Genomic DNA, 22,022 nt, shown 5'->3' with positions numbered 1-22,022 from the left:
GATTGATCACATGTCGCGGCTCGACCCCCTGGGTAGTTACACTGACCCTCTGCTGAAGTAAAACACAGTGCGGATAATTAACCGCTCGGCAATTAGCTGCTAAACAGGAAGGTATCACCGACCTGCCAGGATACTTGACCGGACTGTGGACTGAATGTGTCATTGTCATGTGGACACCATGTTTCCTTTCCCAATGTTTATTTGTGTTTGTGCTGGTTCCCACAGGAAGAGCTAAATAGAGACAGAACTGTCACTTTTTATGTGAGATTTCACATACAAATCAAGCTTTGACAGAGAAAAAATCATGTTGAAATAAAAAACGTGAGAATTTAAATCCATGTAGAAGAACAATGCAGTTTAACACAATTTCAATACAGAGCATAAAATTGACATTTTGCACAGTTTATTGCTATTGTTTTCTCTAAAGCATGCAATATTCGGTAACATAAAACAGTGTAGATATACTCACCTGTCACTTAAGGTACACCTGTACCACTACTCATTAATGCAGATATCTATTTAGCTATTCTTATCAGTGGTCTGGCAGGCTTGTTTTTCCAATCCTCTGTTTTCCAATTTTGGTAAACCCATGGGAATTGTAGTCTCAGTTTCCTGTTCTGAGTAGGCAGAAGAGGAAAGTAGTCTTCTGCTGTAGCCTAAGGTTCAAAGTTCAATATGTTGTTCGTTCAGAGATGTTCTTCTGCATACCACAGTTATCCTCTGACCTCTGCCATCAGAGAACTGCCCCTCATTGAATATTTTCTTTTTTTCCAACCATTCTCTGTAAACCCTAGAGACAGTTTTTCACCAAAACTCCCAGTAGATCAGAGGTTTTGCTAATAACTCAGACAAGTCCATCTAGCGCCAACAACAATAGCACAGTCAGAGTCCCTTTATTCACCTTACTTCCCCATTCTGATGCTCAGTTTGAACTCGAGCAGATCTCCTTGACCATGTCTACATGTATAAATGCATTGGCACATGCCCATGTGATTGGCTGGGATAATATTTGCAATAATGAGTTGTGGAATAGGTCTTCATAAGGAAGTGATCAGAGCTCATATATTGAAGATGAAATAAATTCAGTACTGTGCATAACTTTTAGGCTTCTTTGGGCCAGAAAGGAAGTCTGAAGAAAGGCGTAGATGTGGCAAATAAGCCACCTGAGCCCCCCTCAGTGGGAAGAAGGATTGACACAACCCCAGCCGTTCTCTGGATGTCTTTGCTTATTACCAGCAGCATGGGAAAATAATCTGTAAAAAAAAAAAAAAAAAAAAAAAATAGAGTCCACACTTTCACGGTGGAGTATGGGATGTATGTGATGAGTAAACACTGCCTAAGGTACCGTCCGGGAGGTCGTAAGGTTGTCATGAGCCCCGGTTGTGCTGTAGATGTCCCAAGGGCCTGAAAACCACCAGTGGTCTCTAGGCATTTTGACATCAAGCTTGACTCTGCTTGTACCAATGTGTACAAACTAATTAATGTGATGCAGTGATACTGTATGTTACAGTTTCCATTCATCATCCCTATAGTTACTCTGTTTTGTCTTTGAACATATCTAAGAGGAAGGTTCAGGGGTGAGATTGTTAATGCATTTGAAACCAATTTAATGGCACAAAAATGCATTAAGTTCCCAGAAATATGTAGTTTCAGTCGTTATCTGGATAGCTTCCTTTTGTCTATTATATTCAAGACCTGACTGCACACTGATAAAAACAATTACTCAGTAATCAGTCTTTGTATAGCACAAGTTCCTAACTGAAATGATCCTAAGACAATTTACAAAGGGAGCAGGTCTCAACTGTACTCTCTGTTGTGGCCTGTTAAAATATAGACCAGCATTAATCCCCATAAGCACATTACTAGCAGTATTTTGCCCTGCTACAGTGGCGACACAAACCTTCCCTTAAACGGTAGGAATGTCTATTAGACCAGACATGTGACAACCCTCTGTGGTAGCACCAATGAGGGTTGAAAGGGGTAGTGGGGGGGTACAGGGTGGGAGAAAAGAAGAGGAGAGGGACAAGAGAAACAACAAAACAACAAATGAAAGACAATTTTATGGCAGTTGTGGCTATCAATCTATCTCCCTTTTTGAAGGATATGGCTATAAAATCAATAATAATGGAGCTTTGAATCTAACACTGTATCAAATAACTTGAACCCTTATCTGTCTTTATTCTTTATCTTAACTCTTCCTAGTAAGCATTGTTTTCTAATTGAGTGACACATTGAAACCCGTTTATTGTGTTCCAGCAACTCATAGACTTTCTGTTGACTTAGTAGCAGCATAAACGACTGCATCATCTGCGTAACGCAGGAAGCAGCCTCAGGAAAAGTCATCAGCAAGTCATTTTTTACAGGAAAAAAAAGCAGAGCCAAGAGTTGACCCTTGGGGAATCTAGTGGTGAGGTGGTCAGCTTGCAGTGCAAGATTAGAGAGAATACCAAAGAGGGCCCTTAGCTGGTAATGAAACTGATGCTCCAGGTCAGGGTTGATATTGGAGGGCTGGTCTCTGGTGACTGGTCACTGTTCTTCCTGCTTTACCACCATTTCCAGGAAGCTGGTGCCTCTGCTAATCTCCCTTTCCCGCAGACCCCACTTAATGTCATTCCTGGTGGGTTCTAGGAGCAGGTAGTGCTTGTACATGTCCCTTTTGGTTGTTGTTGGGCTCCACCTGGGCAGTGTTTGCATGATCCTCCAGAGTCAGTCTCGCACCAGGCTTGGCACCATGATGATTTCACTGTTGCTGGCCAAGACTGAGATGTAATTAAAACAATCAACTTTCTTTGTATTTGTTTATGTTTGTAATCATGTGAAAATGATTAGCAATTCACACTTCCCATCATATATAAAGCACTAAAAAGTGTGGACAGTGACAGGCTATCCAAGGTGATTTGTCTCAAGCATTATTGCACAACCTTGTTGCTCGATGAGTCACCAACAGCTGTGAGTTTTTACACATTACTCCAGAAAAACCAGTCTTCTCTGCTTAATTGTTTTCTATTCCTGTTTTAAATTCTAGCAACATGTGGTTTTACTCTAAGTTACATCCAAAAAGACAAGTTTCCTCAGATGCTGTTTGTCAAAGACGCATTACTCATGGCCCAAACACATTTTTGCATGCGTAGCGGGATTTTTAATGCAATGTGGATGCAGCGATATCTGTCCTTTTCTAGAAACAGCTCTGCTTGGAGTCATTTGGATGATGCTAAACAAGCTTTCCACAAATGCCTCAAACCCAACTTGTACCATCTTTCTAATGTCTTTCCCTTTCCTCACTGTGTAAGAATCACAGAAATGCTCTCTGTGTTTAATTTTTTTGAAGACGGAGCCCAATGGGGGGAATGGTAGAAGAATGGAGGGAAAGAAAAACGAAGGGAGGTGAGGAGGAGGGTTGTGAAAATTGCCATTGGCTGCCACCCAGGGCCCAATCTTTGTGGTAATGAAGGGTTAGAAGCAACGTTATTGCTCCCAGATGCCGTGCGGCTTCTCCGCAGCTCTTTGATGCATGGCCCAAGTCACCAGGACTTTTCTATCAGACTCGCATTAGCATACACACCACCACACACGTACACACAAAGACATACAGCCTGTTAAAACAACATAAACGACAGTGTAAACGACTGTCTTCTCACCAATCAAACTACTCGCATTTGTTCCCAAGTGTTAATTAGATCTGGTTTGTGTAACGCGCCCATATGTGTCTGTTTCTGCTGTTTATACATACTGTGGCATTTCTGTGTGTGTGAGCGAGGAGAGGCCATTTTTCATCCACGTTTTGAAATAGTGTACAAGTCTGTGGGGCGCGTTGTTGGACGGTGTGCAGAGTGGTGAAGTGCCTTTATGAATCCAGAAGTGAACTTCCTCTGGCTTTTCATAATGAGCTGGGCTATTACTCACAAGCAAAACAAAACCATGGAAAGTACTTCGCTCTCACAACTGCGCCAAACACCACAGGTTACATACCAAGAGTATTGCCTCGGCTGCTGTTTTTGCGTGTGGGAGCAATAAAATATTTGACAAAATGAAGGCTAGGTTATTAATGATGTTTATCATAAATAATAGACAGTTTATTAAATGATCAAGTAATAAAAGACTGAATCAGTACCCTTCAAAAGTCTTGATCACTATCTTATTGTCAATGGTCAGACTTTTCCCACATGCAGTCCTAGGTTGACGTTTGGCGTTCGATCCCCAGCTCCATCATCTTAACTTCTAAATGCTTCTACTATCATGACAGTAAAGTCTAAATGTGTATGGATAAGTTAATACTGATGGACACTTCACATAGCAGCTTAAACTTTCAGAGTGTAAATGGGCAAGCGTAAAATTTGAGAAAATTTCAGACTGCCTCTTGAAATCTTACTGAGATACTTCATATGTTCATTCATGTGCCTAACAATGGAAAGTTGGCCATTAAAACTGGACGGTGGTTTCCAAAGGCAAGAGCTTACTTAAAAAAGATGCACCAAGACTTCAGTGCAGTGTAAGCAGATTTTACCTTCATATCAATGCTATGTATCAACAAAAGAGTAGAGAAAATGCTGAAACATACACCAAGATGAAGCAGTTTTATTATGAGCAGGATCATTCTGGTTGCCACCTAGTTGCATGATTTAAACGTCATCACCCACTTCCATGATCTCTGTGAATTTTCCTAAAAAATTGCTTGCTCCATTCACATTTGTTCAGATAGTAGATTCAAGACCTGATGTTTAAGCCTCTGTAGGAGCACAGCGCTATGTGTCCGCGCAGGTTTAGTAGGGCTGTGCAATTAATCACAAATTAGATTAAATTGCAGTTTTGCCTGCTGCAATTTTCAAATCACAGGCAGTGTTATTTTTTTTTCCCCTGAAATGTGTCAAAATACCAATCTGATACAATTTTTTGCAGCAGAATGTTCATGCTCTACCAGTGCACATGTATAAAAGTGTCTTTTTTTTTCAAAATAGTTAAGTAAAATCCTACTTTTCATGCTCGTGTATATGATTTTCTTAATCAAAATGAGAATAACAAAAAATTATCATCCCTACCCCCCACCCCACATGAGCCAAAATCACATTTATTTATTTTTTTCAAATTCTTTTTCCCCAGTTTAATTTATCTAGTATTGCATTGGTTATAATTTACATTTTTTTTTGCTATTGTTTGTTAAAGATACATAAGATGAGAGACCTTAAAGTAATCACATATTAAATCGCATTGCAATATTGAGGGAAAAAATCGCAATTAGATTACTTTCTCAAATGATTCAGCCCTACTCTTAGGGGCAATGCCAAAACATCTTATGAATTATTTTATGGGGACATCAATAATCCACCTTTGCACATCAATATGAAGGTCTCAGTGCTTATATGATGGCAGATCCTCATCATGGTGCTGTTGTGGAAACTGGTAGGAAATGTTCAAGATATAGTTTGTGCAAAAATGCATGTTTTGGATGTTTGTAATTGTGTATTGATTCAGTTCTTACAGCCAGCAACCACATGATGAGGTCGCAAGCTTTATTGGAATGAGGTGTGTAAAGCATACTGTTGGTGCACTGCTATATTAAAGCAAATGACAGTGGTGGCACCACAAATCAACAAAAAGTCTGCTCCTATAGTTCATTTATTATAAAGGTACGTTTTTTTAAACACTAACCTGCTAATTATTTAGTCAGTACACTATTCACTTCCACTCAGCTTGGCTGACATGCAGGGGTTGTGTAGCAGCACTCCTAATGTTCAACTAAAGAACAGTGCATATAGTCAAATGGAGTAAATACTGTTTCAATGTTTTATAGATGGCCCTTGTCTAAAAAAGCATAAAAGGTGGAAAGTTCATAACCTCAAGGCCACAAGTACATAAGTCACCACACTGAAGCTGGAGAATATTTTATCTGCCATCGTAACATGTTGCCTTGTTTTACTCACAGAAACAGTTGCTCACGCAGATATCATATAATTCTGTTATACATACATTTGATATAATGTACATTAAGCCTGCCACTAGCAATAACTATTTTGAGTAGAGAACTTTATCTGGTCTCTCATCTTTAGAGTGGTAAAGTGGTGACAAAAGCAGCTGGCTGTGCTGCTAGAATTTAATGTAAGACAGAGCTAGTAAAATGTCAAGGTCCTTCTTTTCCCAAGACATATTTTAAATTACTTTAAAAATGCTTAGATGAAATATTTCAACATGTGGAAACACAAAATAAGCAGCTAACTTTAACCGTATTTTTAAGACTTATGACAAACTGCAACATGATTGGCATGATGTGAGAAATATACATTTCAGTACATGTGGAAATTCTGTGCAGTTTTATTTTATTTATTTTGTTTTTTAAATAAAACTTATAGGTTTTTGGTGTTGTTTGCAAAGAATACTTTAGTTTTAGAGGGTTTTTTGAGTGGCAAGGAAGGGAAAATGCAATCAGAACACAGTCTTATTTGGTGCATACTTTTATTTTTTGACAATAAATGTATTTTAGATAAAATACCTAAAGTTAACTGTTAAAGTAAGCAAAAAGCAGGTAGTATTCATTGGGATGTTTGTTTCTTTAAGAACTTTTTACTCCATACATGTCCTTGAAAACACACTGCACTCCTTCAACCTCCCATAAGCATTTGCATACAAAAAACTTTAAAGTATTACACAGTTTAAAGTCTTATAGTAGTAGGGAATTAGCCGTCACGAATCCATTCTTCACTGGCAGTATTTGTGTGTTTTTGTCTCTTGGACACTGATTCACAAAGATTCGGATCTATCGGCGTAAAACGCTGCTTTCAAAGGTTTAGTGTGTGTTGTACATATGCGTTTCATATAACTTATACATGTCATGTGTGCATCTGAATGTTTGTTTTCTCTTGAGTCTGCTAGTGTGTGTGTGCTTAATGTCTGAAAGTTGGCCCCGCTGTAGCTGCCTGGCTTTTATGGGAGCATATGTGAAAGTACTCAATCCCCGACTTCACTCAGCACAACTACACAAGCACTATAAAAAATACACACATGCAGGACAGTCTGATTGACAGACGGGAAACATGTAGATAAGCTAACAATGTGGGGAACGTGTTACTGATAAGACCTCTTTTGTGGCCCTATGTAATTCCTTTCTTTTTAGCCACCTTTTTCTAATAATGACCTACAGAGGGTGCATCTTATTGCATTATATTATCATATTTTGTATGCTCTTTCATACTTTTTATCCTTCTGTCCCTGCTTAAGCTCCCTCTCTCTGTACTTTCCACACATCATGCACACTCATACCCCCCTCCCTTTCCAACTCTCCTGACTGGATTTACTGGCCAGAGGAGAGGAAAATGTATGAATCAGTCCAAGGTTGCTCACTCCCAGGGAGAGGGAAAGCCAGCGAGCGAGGGAACAAGGGGGAAAGAGGGAAAAAAAGATGAAGGAAGAAGGCAAAGATGGAGAATTACTGAACAAACTTAAGAGACGGAGGACGGGGACTTCTTTGCCCTTACCGTCACTTTAAATGATGATGTCAGCATGTCTGGAGCGGCTGATTGTTTGGTTTTACATTTTTTATACAGCGGACACCTGGGTGTGCTGCTGCTGCCAAATGTGTGTGTTTGTAAGAGAGAGTTTTACATGCATTCAGGGGATACGACCATTTGGCTGCACAGGTCATAAATCCTTTGATGAAGGAGTTTGGTCACAACCCCCCATCTTGCTCTCTCTGTCACTCACATAAACTCTCTCTCTCCCTTACACACTTTGTATCGTACACTCATACACTCTGGGTTGGGCAGGGCCAGCCCGTGGTTAGCCATCCAGATGGTTTTAAGGTTAGTTAGAGAGTACGCTCAAAGGTGCTGTTAGCAACCAAAGGAGTTTGTGTTAGGGCTGGGCAAAACGGACGAAAAATGATCACCTTAAAATGTTTAAACTGAATGGCAATGCACAATATACACCAACTGTAAAAAAGTATTCAGCCACCTATAGATGGAGTTGACCCCCCTTTTGCAGCTCTAACAGCCCCTTCTCTTCTTGGAAGGCCTTCCACAAGATTTTGGAGTGTTTCTTTGGGAATCAGTGCCCATTCATTTTGTAGAGCACTTATGAGGTCAGGCACTGATGTTTGACAAGAAGGCCTGGCTCACAATCTCTGCTGCAGTTCATCCCAAAGGTGCTCAGTGGGGTTAAGGTCAGGGCTCTGTGTGGGCCAGTCAAGTTCTTCCACACAAAACTCATGAAACCATGTCTTTATAGTCCTTGCTTTGTGCACTGGGGTACAGTCATGCTGGAATAGGAACAGCCTTCCCCAAACTGTTGCCACAAAGTTGGAAGCATAGCATAAAGAAGACCGGTCATTTGTGATGGCCACTCTCACAGACCGTTGACCTGAGACGCATATTTAAGAAAGGAAATATACGCTAAACCTCTTGAAATGAAATCGGATTAAATTTCTGTTTAGTGTTTGTGTTAAGGGTGAGGATACCAAAAGTTAATAGTTAAAAACCTGACCTGAAACACCTAATTACATAATGTTTCATAAAGCCGAGTCTGCTGACAGGAATAAAGCTTGACCTCCGTGAAAACATTCTAGTGCAGCTAGTATAGCTCATATAGCTCCAGTAGCTATGTAGATAACATACCTATGTATTATAGCTAATGCAGCTTAAGCTGGGCTCACAAAGCTACATAGCTATGTTATCTGCATAGCTAAGTTAGCTTTAACTATGCTTGCTAAAGCTCAGGCTGCTAAAGCTAGCTTAGCAATAGAGAATGGAGCTACATAGCAGAGTTAATTTTGGCAGCTAGTTTTGATTTTAGTCTTAGTCCTTAGATGAAATGTCTTTCAGTTTTAGTCATATTTTAGTAATTTCTACCCTTTTAGTTTTAGCCTAGTTATATTTATTTTCTAAGATTTATTTTTGGGCCTTTTCATGCCTTTATTTGATAGAGGAAGACAGTGGATAGACTTGTAAACAGGGAAGAGAGTGGGGAGAGACATACGGTAAAGGGCCTCAGGCTGGATTCGAACTGGGTGCCTGTGTACATGGGTAGCGCCTAAAACCACTCGACCATCTATGCGCCCTTTAGTCTAGTTTTAGTCAACAAAAACAAACATTTTAGTCTGGTTTTAGTCCATAAAACGTCCTCACATTTTAGTTTCTACTTTTAGTCCAAGCATTTATTCTCTTGCCTAAATCTGGTACCAAACAATTGTACTGTGTTCTGTACACTCTGTCAAACCTGGGGTCCCTGCTTTCTACAACTTTAAGGCAGAATAGCTACAGCTGCATTGTTTTTTTGACAGAATTATCCTTAGAGGTGAAATATCACAGATTTTGACTGTGACAAAAACTTTGTTACATTTTAGTTAAGTTTTAGTCATCTTGATGAAAACTAAACATACTTTTTGTCAGTTTTAGTCATCAAAGATCTATTTTTGTTAGTCTTAGTCCAGTTTTTGTCATGGATAAAAAGGCTGTCGACAACCTTTTTTAAGCATACTTTTTGTCAACGAAATTAACACTGCTACGTATCTAATGTAGCTAGAGCTAAGCTCACAAAGTAGCTATCCAAGCTAATAGGCATGTTATTTACGTAGCTACCTTAGCTTTAGCCACATTGGCTTACATAGTAATGTTAATCACCTAACTAGCATAGCTGTGCTAGCTTTAGCTAAAGCTAACAAAGCTAAAACAAGCCACTGTTCATGTAACTACTTCTAAAATGAGTCTATACATAATTTAATCCTAGGTTAGACCTCTAACCTTTTTCTTTATTTTATTTATGAAATGTTTCTTAATCTACAGTGTGGTTATCTCATGAATGTAACTGCTAGACTTTGTTTATGAATAAAGTTTAATTTAAAAAAAACCTGGAAATATACAGTACCATATAGTGTAAAGGCTCCTTAATTGAATTAAGAAAATAAGATAATTCCCTATTTTGACTTTACATTTCAAATAGTTTATCTTGTGGTCCCTAACATGATTCTGTTTGTGGTTTTTACTGTGAAAAATCTTTTATTTAGTATCAGATCTAACATCTACTTTTTAATCAATGTAAACATAAATCATATCAATACTAATGATATTGTCTAACCCATATTTCATTTATAATTACATAATAAAAACTGGATTTTTTTTCCCAGCCCTATTGTGTGTATATATGTGTAAACCCGCTCACCCTGTCCTATTTTCGGCGTCTCTTTTTTTAAATCCTCCTTTTACTGTCACTGTAAAACATTCACAGACGCACATATCCAAAGTAACTTCACTCTAAAACAAAAGACTTTTAACCACAACATGTGTGTGTGTTTATGTGTTAAAAACAGAGATAGGGATACTGTGATAGAGTTGGTGGAGCGTGTTGGCATGTGTCAGACGGGGCTGACTAACTCTGAGGCTCTCTGATTCATAAATACTTGGATGTCTGGATATCATATGTTGTGTGCAGTTTTACAAGTACAAGGAACGCATCTCTCTCGCTCTCTTGCTCTCTCTTTAGTGTGTGTTTCTCATTTGTCGCTCGCCCCCCTTTTTTGTACTCTGCACAACTGTAATCAAAACCACAGACTCAGGGATTGTGTATGACTTTCCTTTTCCCCCTTTTTCTTCCCTTTTTATGTCTGCTGATTTTCTGAACCCTTTCATGTCCTCTCTACTTTTAATTTAACAGCTTTTATCATTTCTCTAAACCTGGTTCTCATGCTAATGTTGCAAAATATTCAAATATCAACTGCACATAGGATGAAGTAGGACATTTCTTAACCCTAGAAGAGTTTTTCTAAAGTAAAGTCAGTGCAGATATCGTTAGTCTTTCTCTCTCCAGTGGAATAAAGTCAGTCTCTTTCCTCCTGTCTCTCACATGTGTAACCAGCGTGTTTCTCTGTCGCCCTCTGCAGGAGAAAGAAAAGAAGTACATGCTGCAGGTGGATAACCTGAAGCTGCGTGATGTGGAGAAAGGCTTCATGTCCAGCAAACACATCTTTGCTCTTTTCAACACTGAACAAAGGTACATTAAGACAGGACGGAGAAGATATACAGGATTTATCACCTTTAAAAAGTAACTTGTAACTGCATCATATACATTGCTCTCAGACCCCCTTCACTTTTAAAAATGTTGTTATGTTGCAGCCTGATGCTACAGTAAAAAAAAAAAATCCCCTTAATCTACGCTTGATACCCCATAACGACAAAGTGAAAACAGAATTTTAAAATTTAAACTGAAATATCACATTGTAAGACCCTTTGCAACAACACTTGAAATTTAGCTCAGGTTCTTCCCATTTCTCTCAACTGCTGCTGAGATGTTTCTACTCCTTGATTGGAGTCCACCTGTGGTAAATTCAATTGATTGGACATGATTTGAAAAGGCACACACCTGTCTATAGAAGGCCTCACAGCTGACAATGCAAATCAGAGCAGAAACTAAGCCATGAGGTCAAAGGAACTGGCTTGCTGCAACATAACAAAACTAAAAAACAATGAAGGACGTCTGAATACTTTCTGAATGTACTGAGGTGCTTCTGATATGACTGCAAGCCAGCACAGCCAGGCGTAAGACTTGCATCAACTCCACCTCTATCTGTTTTTCAGGCCAGCTGATCAAAAGTTGGTTAGAGAAAATATTTTCAACATGCTGAATGCCACAAATTAGCCTCAAAAGTCCACTTAAATAGCCAAATGAGGGACATCCCCCTGATTTTGTCTCATGCTCTACCTGTTAACTTTGTTTTAACCTCCTCTCAGCTGCCAGCTGAGAGGAGGATCAAGAGAGCTGGGCGGAAATTTCTTCCAAGCCGTGAGGGCGGAGCTAACTCCCCACATGACATCATGAGGGGAAAACATGAGAACAGTTTGTTTTAGCACACATTTTCTGAAAGATGGAGAAAGAGAGGGGCAGGGGGTGGATTCTTCTGATTCTTGGGGGGGATTGTGGACAGGCCAGGAGCCCAAATTTTTTCTATAAAAGCCTGAAAAAGTGTATTTTGCATAATATGTGACCTTTTAAGGATATACAGCGGCTGAAACCCTTTTTGTTTCAAACCAAAATACGAACATGAGATCACAATTCAGTGACAGCTCCTTTATTTTTTGTGTTCACAGGAATGTGTACAAGGACTACCGTCAGCTGGAGCTGGCCTGTGAGAGTCAGGAGGACGTGGATGCCTGGAAGGCCTCCTTCCTAAGAGCTGGAGTTTATCCTGAACGTGTCACGGTAAGAGCTTTTACAAAAACTGTACTATGACATAGAAAGTCAATATGTCTCTATTGATTATTGCCTTTAATGCCATTTATGTAACATAAGCCTAAATACACAATACAGGATTAAAAAGTGGAGCAAATTAATAAGTGTTTCTGCCACGTTGTCTTCACTGCTTTTGGAGTTTATTTTAATGTTGTTAAGTCTCTTATGTGTTGCTCTATCTGTTCCCTTTTCATGTTGTCATCATTGATTTTTGACCATATAGGATAAGGAAGGAAAGGTAAGTCTTCAGCGTTTTTTTGTCTTTTATGTGACATTTCACACAAAACATGTAAATAGGAACAAATGTTAGAATGTTTTTATGTGTTACATTTCTGTACTTCCTCTCCACAGGGTGACGGCGGTGATGAAAATGGCTCTGATAACTTAATGCACAGCATGGACCCACAGCTTGAGCGGCAGGTGGAGACCATCCGTAATCTGGTTGACTCATACATGGCCATCGTCAACAAGACAGTCCGCGACTTGATGCCCAAGACCATCATGCACCTCATGATTAACAATGTGAGTCACTCATCATGACATTTTCCTCTGACGTCAAGCTGAGGAATGGAAGTTCATCTGCTTTTAAGATATTGATGTTCTGTTTTCCATGTAAGTCATTTAAAGCCAGAAACTTAAAAGATATTGAGCCATATTTCAATTTCACAGCAGTCGAGAGGATCCAAGTGCTTTCAATCTATAATTGTGTAAACTAGAAGGTAAACTACCAGGTAACATGACAAAAGCTTGGAAGTAAATTTACCTGTATAGAAACAATGTTGTTGGGCAACGGTCACATAGATGCCAAAAACGGCTTTTTCTTCTCCTGGTTCTCTATATGGAAATGGATACATTACATAATATGTTTATGTTAAAGCGCTGCATAAAGTAACAACAGATTCCTTGTCTCTTGTTGAGACAAAACGGGAAAGATATTGATCTAGATCACTGGTTCCCAATCTGGGATCAAGGACCCTCCTAGGGGTGTGTCAGGGTTTTCAGGGCTATTTTGTTTGGATTTGAACAATAAAAACTAATTCTAGTCATCATTTATTCAACCATTTTATTGCAAAATGGATGTACAGTTTTACTTGGCAGAGAAGGCTCAGCTCAAAAGATGCTTCCTGGGTTAGTCAAGCAGCATGCTTTGACTTTCAAGGGAGTGCATAGCTATAAACCCCCATATGGATAGATAAATTTATGTAAATGCATATTGAATACAATTAAATTAGTTCAAGAGCAATTAAGTTATAAGCATGAGTAAAAGTGGAAGTAGCATGAATCTGAATAGGAGGGTGCAACAAGCTTTATGCTATAAGTAAGGAAGCTGGGGTGGAGGAGGTAAGGCTTTGCCAGCAGCAGCATGGTGCATCAGCATTGATGCAAGCAGGGTTTAGTGAGAGGGACGCCATATTCAAATGGACCGCCAGTTTGAGAGAAAGAGCTGTGATTGGCTGTGAGAGCTGGGAGACACTAATTGCAGCTTGCCATCAGCTGGGCATAAAAACTTCCGTGTCCAGCATGAACTAATGCTTAGCTTGATAAATCTGATCTTAACTTTTGACCCGTATGTATCACCTTTAGTCCACATGGGCCCTGGCTCAGCTCCTCTGTGGTACAAAAAGGGGGGCTTAAAGGTAAAAGCTTGGGAACCACTGATCTAGATAAACACATCCCATAGCTCCATAAGCTAGCAAATGAATTCTTTAAGGTCTGTCATTTTTGAAAACGACATCAAAAACGTCATTACTTGTCAATTCGAAGATGTCAGAAACATTAGACTTTTGATTTAGTGATTACCATAGTGGAGGGCATTTACACGGTTAACACTACCCCAATCAAAGGAGCCAGTAAATTCCTTGGTTAAATTAAAAATGCTTTGAATTAACTCCTCTGTAACACTAATCAAACAAGTAAAAGTTGTCGCTCACATTACACCGGCAAGGAAATAAACTAGCAAATGGTTTGCATTCAAGAATTCAAGTAATACCAGCTGTTAGCCACTTACAAGATAATGATATTATTATTCATGAAGTGACTGATTACTAATATTAGTTGCTAAATGACTGAGCTTAACAGGTGATTAGATGTGATGTTTTAACTTGAAATAAAGCCTGATTTCCCTACACTGTAAAAGTTGCTCATAAAATGAGAGTCGGTGAAATGAAAAGCTTGTCTCTATAGAGCTCTATGACATTTTCCAGCTGTGAACTCTTTCTTTATATGTCCTCTTTGTTATTCAGACTAAAGAGTTCATAAACGCTGAGCTGCTAGCCCAGCTGTACTCATGTGGCGACCAGAACACGCTGATGGAGGAGTCTCAGGAGCAGGCCCAGCATCGCGATGAGATGCTTCGGATGTACTTTGCCCTGAAGGAGGCCCTCAACATCATCGGTGACATCAGCACATCCACCGTGAGCACAGCTATGCCGCCTCCTGTGGATGACTCCTGGCTACAGGTGCAGCGTGGAGGCTCTGGAGGACGGTAAGCAGAGACAAAAACAGACAGAGCAAGGACTTGTAGGAAGAAAAAATGTAACTCTTTCTCTTTCTTCTACTATAATTCAAAAGAAAAAGCATCATTTAGGCCTTGGTGTTAAATGGATTAATTAAGCTAGCCAGGGACCATCAAACCCTGTGATTTTACAGTATTTTCATACTTACTGGTTCCTCTCCTTATGTCTCCAGGTCACCCGCTACCAGCCCTACTCCAAACCGCCGGGCTCCACCAGGACCCCCAGGTCGCCCAGTCTCTCGTGGTCCTCCACCTGGGCCTCCTCCTTCTGGGGGACCCCCTGTACCCTCTCGCCCAGGGGCTTCTCCGGACCCCTACAGTGGGCCGCCACCCACTGTGCCCTCTCGGCCTAACCGTGCACCCCCCAGTGTCCCAAGGTGAGTGAAAACAAGGAGAAAAGCCAACTTTTCTTACAGATCAAGGACTTTAAAATCCAAACCACTACATACAATTTGAAAACAAGATATCCAGCCTGAAGTGTGGATATTTCTGTTGCTAAGGGGGATGTGAAGACACCTGGATGAGGGGATAAAGGAGGTAAATGTCAGCGCTAGAAATCTGGTTGTAGTAGATGAATAGAATAGTTGATAGCAAACCCTACTAGATGTATAGACATGACTTTAACTTATTTATCATTATCAATGGACTTTTACCCCCTTTATCTTTTGCTTTTGGAAAAAAATTGCCTTTTTTGCCTCCACCTTTGAACATCCAACATGCTGTCAAACATCACAAATGATAACTCTCACTCTCATTATCATGGCTTACTCCCACCTCACCACTCTCATCATACTTAGAAATTTGTTTCACTGGAATCGTTTTCAAGCAATCATATCTGCCTTTGCTCCTTTTAAATGTGCTGTATGCCTGCCTTTTTTAACTTCTTTTTATCCTGGATTCACTATTAGAGTAGCAGCTTTGCTTTTTGTTTAAAGTAGGGGCCACAAAGGTTGCTGAGTTCAACTCTCACTGGATAATTTAAGATCTAAAAACCCTAAAAAAAAAGCCTCAACTAAACTCAACAGAAGTGATTGTTTTTATGTAATTTAGTCCGTCAAAAGTGAGAGCTGAACACATGCAACATTGGTCTTTTCCTGCGGTATAACTGTTGCACTCCTTTCTCTTGTCATCCTTCTTTACCTCACTCCATCTCTGTCCCACACATGACTATGGTCCCCTTTACAGAATCACAATCACTGACCAATGAGGACTAACATTTTGGGTATGTTCGGGTACTGTCAGTCATCATCATCAGCACAACTATCATCATCAATAACATCTTGATGAGCAATGAGCATCTTTTTGAAGCATGACATTTTCTTTCTTTTACTTTTAGTTTCTTTGCTCAGAGTGCTGCATGAGCAAACACACACCCAGCTCAGAGGATGTGTGTGTTTGCATCAGTGTTTGAGTCTTTTGGAGTTGATGCTAATTTAATTGTTTATTCAGGGGGTGTCAACGTATGAGAATGTGTCTACATGATTGAAGATTTTTCTGATTTTATAGGGGGAAATGACTTTCCATGAGTCAACGGCAATGTCCAAAAACCTTTTTATTGTTGCCTTGTAGTTGTTAAATGTAAGGAATGTGGGCCATGTAATCCCATCCACCCCATAAATGGTCTTGAATTAGAAAAAAAGTTGTCCTTGAGATGTATGGTATCTTTCAATGTCATTATCCTGTGGAGCATCATGGGTATGTGGGCAAAACTTTTTCAAGGCTAGGGAATGCCAGAAATTTTTAGTTGCCTTCTGAAATAAAGGAAGATATAACAAAAGGCAGACTAGCCTAAAAAGGGGGAATCTACACCCTTAAACAGGTATTATTATAGGATTAATTTGTTTATCTTTAGGAGTACAATAATTGGCTTCTCAGGCTAGCTAAAGGAGTCCGTAACCTTAGTTTAGGACTGGCTGAAAGGTTCCCAGTCTGTATGCTAAGCTAAACTAACTGGCTCATTCTTTACATACATGGTAAGTGATTTTCTCAGATTGTCATGGAAAGGGCAAGAAGCTCAAACATTTCTATAATATTGCACTGCTGTTTGCTGTTTTACAAATTGACATGCAAGAAGTCAAAACACTAACATTTCCTAAGTCATAAATTAGGGAAAAGACTGTTAATAGAGGAAATAAAGAAGTAAGCTTTCATGTTAAGACCACCTTAATCTCAATTATTCTGACATTGCTTTTGGGTCTTAGATGAATTCAAATCTTTGCAAGAAAGCAAATCATTTCCTCTTAAATTTGTCCCCAAATTTAGATACATCTGTATTTGTGACCCATAACTGAGCTCAGATTAGTATCCAGCCTGTATTGTGCATGCAGCTGAAGACACAACTAAGACACAAAGTCGTAGTGCTTTTCCACTATGTGGTTCCTGTTCTATTCTTCTCAACTCCACTCAGTTCTTAATTTTCTAATAATGATCATAACTGTTATTTTTTATGCTGTCACCTTTGGTGTGGTTCCAAGTGAGCAAAGCCAATACTAAAATTTGACCACTAGACACTGCAAACCCTGGAGTGGTCAGAGATTATTCTTACCAGGAGTGTCACAAGTGGGATGCACAATATGGAAATCAAACCCCTCTTGTTATTGGCTTTGCATTACTGTATGACTTCACAAACCGTGAACTGTATGGTCTTGCTGCTTGCAACAATCCCTGGGAAAAAAAAAAAAAAACTTGTCTCTTTTCTATGATGTTACCTACATTAGAGTGGTACTAGAGTATCAACAGGGATAGCAAAGCTGAGTAGAGTTGAGCTGAGTTGTGCAAGTACCATTTGAGGAAATGCATCATGATACGTCATAAAATGCAACATGATACATTACTGCATTTTGGAAATGTTGACTAAAGTCAATATCTTTGTGATATTGGTTGTGTTTTGAGGTTCCATTTAATGTGCTGTTTTATGATAAAATTGACTGTCTTAGCAAGTGAAGGTATTGTATTTATGTGCATGGATTGATTCAAGGGGCTTTTATATGATGAAATGTAAGTGTGAACACTAACCGGAAGTTAAATGAAGAAAACAAATAACTATAAACCACTAATCTAACCTGTTTGTCTTTATGTGTCTATGGCAGTCGAAGACCCCCACCATCTCCAACCCACTAGACTCCTGACCTACTCCCTCCCCGTCTGTCCCTTCGCCTATTTATCCAAGAGGCCATGGACAACAGTGCCACCTTCCTGCCGTCCTCTACCACACCTGACCTGGGCCAGCTACCCTCTCCTGCTCCTTTACAAGCCAAGCTCCCTCAACCCTCTTAGAACCTCCTTACCCAGCAACACCACACACACCAACACCCCTCACCCCTCTGTTTTGTACAGAGATGCTGCAGAATACTTGAAACACACCTGCATGACTGACATACAAACATGCTGCATCCTCCGAAATTTAAACAAACTCTGTAGAGGGTATGGAATTAAAAAAAATTGTGTGTATGTACACACATGCATGCACAAGTGCTTTCATCAATACAAACGCATATATTTACAGTTTATATGTACAGGCAAATACATTCAGAATATCTGTTCTCACTTACTAAGCATGATACTTTACCTACTGCAGCCTATTTATGAGTATTCTTTAAAAAGTAAACACAATACTTTATTCCCCACTCTAATTTAATTTCCTTTTCTTTAAAGGAATACTTCACCATTTTTGTGTGCATCACTATCTCACCTTGTATTGCATGTCATGCTTGAAGAAGAATTTTCTGCTTCTTCTTGTTTTCAGGGTAGCTACTTTTGAAGGGCAAAAATAGTATCTGAATGTTTAAAAATAATTCTTCTGTTCAGGTTCTTTTGAGACAATTCATGTTTTACAACATACTGAGCAGCTGAATACCACTTATGTTATTTTATAGTAATTGTTTTTGTAGAAACTCTACAGAAGCTCATGCTTTGTTAAGTCAAAGGGATAATATTTCTTTCACATGGCACGTCAGGCAACAAAATAATATGTATGAGGTACTTTTGCTGGGTCTTACCATGTTTATAATAACTGAGGGTTCTCTTGTATGTCAAGTGTTTTCATATCTATTACTATATTTACTCTTTCTCTTCTGAGAGCTCCCTACCAGTCCTCCCATTAACCTGTTTTCCCATCACCACTGTCAGGGCTGCTGCTCTTAATCTTTTCTTCCTTTTGTCTCTAAATTAACCTATGATGAAGCTTTCATGTGTGACTGACTCTTTTTGAGTGGACAGCCATAAAGTTCAAATCATCTCAAACAAACACCTCTCTAAAGCGCTGCTGTCCGTGCTTCCACAGAACCTATGCAACAAAGAAGTTTCCCAACATTATTTTGGCTTAAAGAGGTGCCCCCATGACATGTTTCCCTCTCTCTTCTTAGCAACAAGTTATCTTATCGAGGCTGGATTTAAATTAAAAGTGCAATATATTGAATATCCTTCTGCTGAAGTTTAAATGGCAGCAGACAAAGACGAATTGGAGTACATTTTAAGTAGAGAGCAGGAAATTGGTGGCTTGGGTCGCACCCTAAAGACTGTTATATGCTCTAAATGGTCCTTTTTTCAGAGGGAATGAGGTTCCTTTTGAAAGTGGTTTTAGATATTAGAAGTGTATTTTTTGTTGTTGGCTCAACCATTTACCTTATTTATGTGGTGGTCATTTTCCCTCGGTACAATGCTTCAGGAGAAAGGCTGTTTCAGTGCCATAAAGCTGTTTTTTATGGGGCAAAAATCCTGATATTATATTCTATCTGACCAATCCAAATCAGTCAAGATATCAAAAAGTAAAATTCTGGTGCCAAATTAGGCTGTATTTCATAAACAACCATGTATTTGATAACACAATGGCTACTTTTAGGCAACTTGATAGCATTACTATTTGATTTTCTCTGGTCTTACCACAGATTACAGTGTCAAAAATCAACGTGAGCGAAAAACCTCTATGCTAACTTTCATGCTTTTAAAAATGTGAATGCAAGTGAGTAGTGAAAACATTAGCTTAGGACATTCATGTTAGGAATGTGAAAGTTATCTTAGACAGGAAATATTACCAAGGAAAAATAACAATGCTATCCATAGCGTTGCTTTAAATGTGAACATGAGCTTAGAAAACTTGTGCTAGCCAGGAAATGATTTCTAGGAGCATCTAGTGCAAGAGCTAAGCAAGCATCAATGTTAAATTATTTGAGTTTGCTGAATGTGACTGATGAATGTTAATGTTGGCAAAGACAGAAAATAATATGTCAGGATATAAACTTAAGATACAAAAGTAAAATATCTGCTTGGATCTTTTACATATTAAGACTAATAAAGTTGGCTTGGACATAAAATTTGTGTGAGAAAGAACTTTAATGCTGGCAGAAAAGTTGATGTTGGTTGGAATGTTAATGCTAGCTTGAGGCACACATTTTCTGTAAAATCAAAATTATAAGCTTAGAACATTCACATTTTCTAGTAATGAGAAAGGACTGGAAATGCTAGCTTGAACACTCAAGTTAGCTAGAAATGTGAATGTTAGTAAAACAAAAAAAGTTGGTTTGGAGTGTATCAGCTTGTAAATTATGTTAGCCTGCAATATTTATATTAGCACATTAATGTAAATGTTGGTTGTGAAAAAAAAAGTTAGCTAGGAACATGTATTCTAGGTACAAGTGTTATCATTAGCCTGTAACATTATTGCTAGATAGTAATAGGATAATTAAGAAATAAATGGTTGCTAGGACCTCAAAGAAACTTAAAAGGATTACTACTGCTATCATGGAAAGTAACAGCTTTTTAAGGTCATACTTGCTATAAATAAGGAATGAAAAAAGTTATCAAAGAACGTGAAAACTACCTAAAATAAATAGCTTGAAAATGAAAGAAGTTTGTGATTAGATGTTGACTATCAAAGTCAATTACAGCTTAAAATGTTGAATGCTAAGACTTGCTAACTGGTTTTCAAATAGATTTTAACCTTAAAATATTGCCCAGTAATCCTAAAGGTTTTCACTTATAAATTACATATCATACTATCAGCCTGGGACACAGCAGTATGACAATGCAACAGTCGCTAGGTTCTCCCTTGATGTCATATCAGAGGAAATTATGGCTTTTACATGTAAAATCAGTTGATACATATCATAGGATATATTTTATCATTTTGCTTTGCCATTTATTTTGTTTCTTTTTTCTTTTTGTCTCCCCTCTTTTTCATCTTTTTCTTTCTTCTCTCAGTGGTCACGGGGGTGAGTGAGAAAATGAAAACAGCCACAGTCTATGCATAAAACTATCACTCGCTCCTCCTGTCTCCACCTCATGTCGCTGCTGAGAACCTGTGATCTGATCCGGTCTTTTCACTACGTGTTTTGTCACTGAACTCTTCTGTCAGTGCGATGTGTTGAATTTTTGATCCCTTCCTGAAACAAACCCACCAGCCTCAAACGTGATTTCTTGTGACTCTCAGTACTCCACAACTGCAACTCAAACACAAAAAGCATATCCTACTTATTATTTACCAGTAAATAGTTTATTATGGACATATCTTGATGTGTTATTATGTATATGTGTGGTGCATCTTCTGGGACTTATACTTCCACTTTAGCTATTTTAGTCCACAATGTATTTAATTGCTGAGTATTTAAATTATTCTGAACAAATGAGTATGTGTACAAGGGAATCATATTTTAAAAACTTATAAAAATGTGTAATGCAGTGAATATTATGGATGTTGGCAGTTTGTTTGATACTTTAGCTAGTAGCAGAGGGTTTTTTTGTTTGTTTTCTTGTCTCTCTCTCAGGGAGAGCCAGTGTGAATGTGTGAACTCCTGCCGCCGACAGGCCATGCATCTTGTTCAAGCTGCTGTGGATGAAATGATGACTTTACCCTGCAGGACTGCCATGCTTTGTCAACACATTAAATCAAAATTCAATGTACTGAGTGAAGCTTCTTTCTTTGCCTTTTGGCGACCATTGATAAAGTAGACAAACAGGGTCAAAACAGACATGTTTCGACATGGTCTGAACCACATATTAATTTTCTTTCCAGCATTACTTACAAGCTTGGGTTGCACAGTATTTTATTTTTGATGATATATGCTGATCCCTTTGTCCTATACTAGAATTTACATGTTACTCTTGTGGTGACAGTAATTTATGGAGCAGACATAAGTTGTTTGATTGATGTTTTGCATATTTATCACACTTAAATGTTTCAGATCATCAAATCAACTTTTTATATTTAAAAAAGACAACCCAAGTAAATACAAAATGCAGTGTCTGAATGGTTATTTAATGTTTCAAGGGGGTAAAAAAAAAAAAAAAAAATCCAAACCTCTCT

General features: G+C 38.7%; 1 protein-coding gene across 1 annotated transcript in view; it reads left to right on the top strand.

Moving 5' to 3' along the window:
- Positions 1–21,443, top strand: part of dnm1a (dynamin 1a) — an 88,976-nt gene extending 67,533 nt beyond the window's left edge. Inside the window, exons 17-23 of the mRNA XM_041811674.1 lie at positions 10,862–10,971; positions 12,066–12,177; positions 12,431–12,445; positions 12,559–12,729; positions 14,451–14,692; positions 14,896–15,099; positions 17,812–21,443. Of these exons, the coding sequence (XP_041667608.1) occupies positions 10,862–10,971; positions 12,066–12,177; positions 12,431–12,445; positions 12,559–12,729; positions 14,451–14,692; positions 14,896–15,099; positions 17,812–17,842 (885 nt within the window). The 3' untranslated portion in view covers positions 17,843–21,443. The remainder of the gene's footprint in view (positions 1–10,861; positions 10,972–12,065; positions 12,178–12,430; positions 12,446–12,558; positions 12,730–14,450; positions 14,693–14,895; positions 15,100–17,811) is intronic.
- The last annotated feature ends 579 nt before the right edge of the window (positions 21,444–22,022 follow it).

The sequence above is a fragment of the Cheilinus undulatus genome, linkage group 17 (assembly GCF_018320785.1).
Source record: "Cheilinus undulatus linkage group 17, ASM1832078v1, whole genome shotgun sequence".
In the NCBI taxonomy this organism is placed as follows: domain Eukaryota; kingdom Metazoa; phylum Chordata; class Actinopteri; order Labriformes; family Labridae; genus Cheilinus; species Cheilinus undulatus.
The sequence above is the reverse complement of the archived record's forward strand: the minus strand, read 5'-3'. Positions and strand labels throughout refer to the sequence as shown.